This window comes from Eriocheir sinensis, chromosome 16 (genome assembly GCF_024679095.1).
Source record: "Eriocheir sinensis breed Jianghai 21 chromosome 16, ASM2467909v1, whole genome shotgun sequence".
Lineage (NCBI taxonomy): Eukaryota > Metazoa > Arthropoda > Malacostraca > Decapoda > Varunidae > Eriocheir > Eriocheir sinensis.
Genome location: NC_066524.1, coordinates 18,646,013 through 18,652,067, shown reverse-complemented (window position 1 = coordinate 18,652,067; position 6,055 = coordinate 18,646,013). Strand labels below are relative to the sequence as shown.

Below are 6,055 nucleotides of genomic sequence, written 5' to 3'. Positions count from 1 at the left end.
AGTACTATAAGCTCTCTCTCTTTTGTGTGTTGTCTGTTGTATTGAAAATTGATAAATAAATAAATGTAATGAATAAATAGATGATGTTTTACGGGGACTACTTTGTGTGTTTACTCGTGTGTGAGGCGGAAGGGAGGAGGAAGGGAGGCGGATGAACATGTAGAGGTAGAAAGAGGAGGAGAAGGAAGAGGGTGACACGAGGAACAGGAGAATGGAGTAGGAGGAGGAGGAGGAGGAGAAGGAAGAGAGTGACACGAGGAACAGGAGAAGAAAGGAGGAGAAGGAGGAGGAGAAGGAAGAAGGTGACACGAGGAACAGGAGAAGGAAGGAGGAGGAGGAGGAGAAGGAAGAGAGTGATACGAGGAACAGGAAAAGGAAGGAGGAGGAGGAGGAGGAGGAGGAGGAGAAGGAAGAGAGTGACACTAGGAAGGGGAGAAGGAAATAGGAGGAGGAGGAGGAGAAGGAGGAAAGCACATCGGAGGAACCCAAAAAGAGATAAAACACAAACATTTCCGAAACGATAAAAATGATGACGAAGAAGAAGAAGAAAAACAAGGAAGAAGAAGAAGAAGAACAGGAACAAGGAAGAGGAGGAGAAGGAAGTCATTCACGGTTGTCAGGTATGTTGAAAGAGAGAGAGAGAGAGAGAGAGAGAGAGAACGGAAAATGCCCAAAAATAAACAAAAAAATAAATAAAAAAAGATGAAAAGTCAGACATTTAATAAGCACTCACAAAAACAAACAAACAAACAAATATAAACAATCCCATGAAACAACAACCAAAAAAATATCAAACCTCACATTTTTAATCCCTGAAAACGAAGAAGAAAAGGCTCAGTTAGTCTTCAATTATAAGCCTCATTAGTCCACAAGAGTAATTATCACACCGCCTGCATAATTGAGGGCTTTTGAGGATAATTTTTAAGGACAATTTTGGCGGTAAGAGCTGACCCCGAGTGCCGATGAGAGGCGGATTTTATAGGCCGTGAATGCCTCGCCGTGTCGTTCTTTTTCCTTCTTCCTCTCCCGAGTCCATGCCTTCATCTCTCTTGCTCTTCTTTCGTTATTTCTTTTTCGTATGACCGAATGGATAAAGAGAGAGAGATTAATTGTTTTCATTGCTTTATTTGGCGTGTGAATAGTAGTGGAATTTACTTGTGTTTCAAATTCCTAAATTACAAAAGTATATGTGATTGCTTTAGACCTCCTGCGAATGTTTACCTTCGAAGGTGAGGGAGAAAAAGACAGGAATAGGAAAGGAAAGGAAAGGAAAAGATTGAGAGCCGCCACTTTTAAACTATCCTCGAAAAATTAGTAAATAGTTGTATACATCCTCGCATTTATTAGTCAATGATAATTTTTCACACTCAAAACTTATAATACAACTCTTCAAAGGTCGCCACTACAAACAGTCTTAAAAGAAAAGTTAATGATTGTATCCACGTTTATTTCTCAATGATGATATTCGACGGTGACGTAATATAACAAACTCCTTTACTTTACATCCACACACTAACACTTCACTGCCGCCCCTTTCTGCAGACGATCATAAATTCAACAACTTCACGTCCTCGCGAGCACTGCCAACTCCTCCCTGCCTCCCCTCATCCCCGCCCCGCCCCGCCTCGCCGTGGAGCGCCGCATCGTGTGGGGACGTGCCGGAGGTGAGTGTCTGGGCGCTTACTTACTCTATTCATTTATCACTTTATCAGGCGTTTCCACTATAGTCTGTTCACTTAAGTCTGACCCAAGCTGACAACATAAACCTAAGCGTGTTCGTAAGCACAGGGCAGATTAGCGGAAAGTTTTGCGTGAAATAAACACAAACAGAGGTTATAGAAAACTTGGAAGCCATAGCAGAAGCCAATCAGCACTCAGCTTGCAAACACACTTAGGTTTATGTTGTCAGCTTGGGTCGGACTTAAGTGAACCTGCTTTACGACGCTACAAGATATAACTTTCTACGTTGATAACCTTCATAATACGTAGCTTCACGATACGTTACTCTGACTAATATAATGAAAGTTCGTTGTATGTATAAAGCAAACAAAACTATATAAGTGGTAGTTTATCAATAGAAACATTAAGTATAAGTATGGCTATCTGAGGAAGCTAGAATACGCTATCAACATAACAGAACACTATGACTATGGAACTGTGACTAATCTATAATAGTTTGTACGAAATAATTATAGAGTGACAATAAAAACAATGGTGTAATAATAAAAACACACACATTAACACTGCTAACGTAAATAATAGTAACAGAACAAAACATCAAAACAAATCAAGTCGACGTTCTAACCTAGTGTGACTTCTAACCATTTCCCCGTCTCGTACACCTTCAGGGAGCACCGTAGCCTGTTATGGGACGCTTGCCGCCGCCCCCGTAGCCCCCGCCACCGCCAGAACCGCCGGAGGAGTCAAGGTAATCAGTGAATATGCTATTGTTGAGGTCGTAGAAGGAGGAGGCGGAGGTGCAGTCGAAGGCGAACCACCAGTCACACACGAAGTACTGTTGGTTGAAGATTGTTCCGATAGGGCAGAGAAAGGTGTCTTGACGCCCATCCCCTTGGCAGACGTGGAAGACCTGGGGATAGATAGATAGATAGATAGATTGAAGGGGAGATTGATAGAGGGATAGAGAGAGATAGGGAGAGAGATTGAGTTAGTTTTTTTGTCTTTCTTTGTTTTCGTTCTAGTTTTCGTTTGATTTTCCTACATTTTTGGGATTTTATTTTTGTTTTCATATTTGCATTTTATTTCATTATTTTCTTTTCGTTTTTTTTTTTCGTTATCTTCCTTTTTTTCCTTCCTTCGCTATGTTCCAATTCTCCTCCAGTTCCTTTTCCACTACTCTCCTCCTCCTCCTCCTCCTCCTCCTCCTCCTCTTCCTCTTCCTCTTCCTCCTCTATCTTCTCCCATTCAAAGGACATTGGGTCATACATTACCACCTTCCTCTTCCTCTTCCTGACCTTACATCACCCTCCTCCTCCTCCTCCTCCTTCTCCTCCTCCTCCTCCTCCTCCTCCTCCTCCTTCCGAAGCATCCTTACCTGACATCCTGCCTCTGCGGCGTCGTCTGCGTAGTATCCTCTCAGGGACCCACACGTGAATCCTGTATCAGGGGGGAAAGATAGGGCAGGATAGTCCACCCCGGGAGTCCCTGGTATGACGTCCTCAAGGGATCCTGCGCCTTCACTTCCTACTCCTACTCTGAAATTTCCTCCTCCGTATCCTCCTCCGCTTCCTCTTCCTCCTGTTCCCCTTCCTCCTCCCCCTCCTCCTCCTCCGTATGCTCCTCCTCCTCCTCCTCCTCCTCCTCCTCCTCTTCCTACTGTTCCTCCTGTCCCTCTTCCTCCTGTTCCTCCTCCATATCCTCCTCTACCTCCTGCTCCTCCTGTTCTCCCTCCTCCTCCTCCGGTTCCTGCATACCCTCCCCCTCCTCCTCCTCCTCCTCTTCCTCCTCCTCCTCCTCCTCCTATAACTCCTTTTCCAATACCGCCGAACCCTCCAATACTTGCACTTCTTCCCTCTATTCCTCCTCCTCCTCCTCCTCCTCCTCCTCTTCCTCGTGCATAAACATCTCCACTTGTATCGAAGCCTTTAATTAGTCCTCCTCCTCCTCCTCCTCCTCCTACTCCTCCTTCAACACCATAACCACCACCACCACCACCACCACTGTTTCCCTTCCTACCACCAAAGATATCATTAACACCACCACCACCACCACCACCACTTGTGTAGATGTCACCACTACCACCACCACCTACACCACCAACACCAACACCACCTACACCTATACCACTACTAACACCACTGGTATAGCTGCCAATACCACCACCAATACCAACAACACCGACCCCACCAACACCAATATCACCAGGGACTACTATACCATTCTTGCTGCCATAACCAACACCACCAACACCACCAACACCAACACCAACAACACCAGGAATTGTGCTGTAGCTAGAAAGGTGTTGGGCCGAGGCTTGAACTACGAGGTCTTCTGACTCGCTACTCTCATCTTGGTATTTCCTCTTTCCTCTTTGCCTCTTGGTTTCCTCTTGATTGGGTTTCTTATCGTCTTCTTGGTCTTTCTTTGAGTCCTCTTGGTGGGTACTCTTATCTCTTCGGTGGGTTTCTTTTCCCTCCTCTTTGTTCAGTGTTTTGGGTTCCTCTTGACTAATCCTCTTGCTGAAGTCTTTAATAAGGGTTCCGGCTTCCTCTTCCTTCTTTGCCTCGGCTGAAAAAAAAAGAAGGAAGAGAAAATAAGAGTAAAGATAAACGTTCTATATATTACGACTTAATTATAGAGATTGTATTATTGGTAATGATTAATAACAACAACTACTACTACTACTACTACTACTACTACTACTACTACTACTACTACTTCCACAAAATTGAACTAGAACCATTTTTCAACACCACATTCAATCATTTTCATCACCACTCCTGCCTTACCTGACGTGGCGTAGAGCACCACCATCACCACCACCATCACCACCATCTTCGTCAACACCTTCGTCATCTTGCCTTACTCCTCTCTCTCAACACCGCCGCCAGGTAAACTCCTCGCTCAGGTGTGGAGGTGAGGAGGTGTGGAGATGTGGACAGGTGAGCAAGCTTTTATACGAGACATCTTAGGGGGGGGGATGTTACCTGGCGTGTGAAAGGGAGGGGTGGTGGTGGTGGTGGTGGTGGTGGGTGTTCAGGTGTTGGTCTCGTGGAGGTGTTATGGTGTTGCTTTCTTTTTTTTTCTTTTTGTGTTGTTTTCTTGAATTTGGAGTTTCTGTTTCTATTTGTGTTGTTTTGTTCTTTTTTTTTTCTTTTTTTGTTCTTGAAATTTGTTGTTTTTGTCTTTGTTACTTCTCTTATTATTATTATTATTATTATTATTATTATTATTATTATTATTATTATTATTATTATTATTATTATTATTATTATTGTTGTTATTACTGTTATTGTTGCCATTTTCATTGTTCTTCTTCTTTTCCTTCCTTCTTCTTTTTTCTCCTCCTCCTCCTCCTCCTCCTCCTCCTCCTCCTCCTCCTCCTCCTCCACTTTCGTTTTCGAGAATTAAAGGGAAAGTTAAACAAAAGAGAGAGACAATGAGATGGAAAAAAAAAGAAGAGTAGAGACAGTGAAGGGAAAATGAAGAGAAGGGGAGGAGGAGGAGGAGGAGGAGGAGGAGGAGGATTGCAAGCACGTGTAGGCATTTAGAAGCGAGTCGCGTGTGTAGCATGTCTGTCTGTCACACACACACACACACATACACACACACACACACACACACCTCCCTCCTCCCCCCTCCCACCTCCCCACCCTCCCACCTCTCCCCCACCCTCCAACACATAGGTAACAATAAAACTCAATATCACAATCAACAATAACATTTTTTTTCTTACTAATGCGAACAGTAACAAAAATACAAAACTCTTAACATTATAATCAATCTACCTCGTTTCTATATACTATTCGTTGGCACCTAAGGCTACGTAAGAAAACACCTGCCTTCACACACACGCTAATTGGGCTACTGCAGGTGGATAAACAGGTGGGATGAAAAGGTGGAGTGAGATCAGGTAATAGGTATTTGGTTGGTTAAGAAAATACGAGGTTGTTCTGGTAGATGAATGGAAGATGATTTACAGTTGATTAGAGTAAGGGAAGGAACAGGAGAAGAAGAGGAAAGAAGGGGAAGGAAAGGATGGAAGAGAAAAGAAATAGACGCAAAGAGGAAGAACGGGGAAGAAGGAAGAAGGGAAGGGATAGAAAAAAAGAGGAGATAGATAGAGACAAAAAAGAGGGAAAGGGAAGAAGGATGGGGTTAGAACGAATGGAAAAAAAGAGAAAAGGAAGGGAAAGAAGGAAGGGGAATAAAGGAAGGGATGGGAAAAGAGGAGATAGACAGAGACAAAGAGGGAAAGGGAAGAAGGTTGGGGTTAGAAAGAATGGAAAGAAAAGAAAAGGAAGAGAAAGAAGAAAGCGAAACAAGGAAGGGGAAGAAGGAAGGAATAGGAAAAGAGGAGATAGACAGACAAAGA

The 6,055-nt window shown here is 43.6% G+C and overlaps 2 protein-coding genes across 2 annotated transcripts in view; both read right to left on the bottom strand.

Annotated features, from left to right (window-relative positions):
- Window positions 1-1,155: 1,155 nt before the first annotated feature.
- On the bottom strand, window positions 1,156-4,632 carry LOC126999612 (loricrin-like). Its single transcript, XM_050862386.1, has 3 exons — window positions 4,470-4,632; window positions 3,056-4,248; window positions 1,156-2,590 (listed from the first exon to the last, which is right to left on the bottom strand). The coding sequence occupies exons 1-3, from the start codon at window positions 4,534-4,536 to the stop codon at window positions 2,345-2,347; spliced, it is 1,506 nt and encodes a 501-aa protein (XP_050718343.1). The 5' UTR covers window positions 4,537-4,632; the 3' UTR covers window positions 1,156-2,344.
- The window catches only part of LOC126999170 (uncharacterized), a 9,532-nt gene continuing 8,032 nt past the window's right edge, over window positions 4,556-6,055 (bottom strand). The window contains exon 5 of the mRNA XM_050861498.1: window positions 4,556-4,647. Within this exon, the coding sequence (XP_050717455.1) occupies window positions 4,556-4,647 (92 nt within the window). The remainder of the gene's footprint in view (window positions 4,648-6,055) is intronic.

Coding starts and splice junctions, on each gene's coding strand:
- LOC126999612 (XM_050862386.1), bottom strand. CDS start 4,536: ATGACGAAGGTGTTGACGAAGATGGTGGTGATGGTGGTGGTGATGGTG. Junction 4,249..4,469: donor GGTGCTCTACGCCACGTCAG/GTAAGGCAGGAG, acceptor TTTTTTTTTCAG/CCGAGGCAAAGAAGGAAGAG. Junction 2,591..3,055: donor CCGCAGAGGCAGGATGTCAG/GTAAGGATGCTT, acceptor ATCTATCCCCAG/GTCTTCCACGTCTGCCAAGG.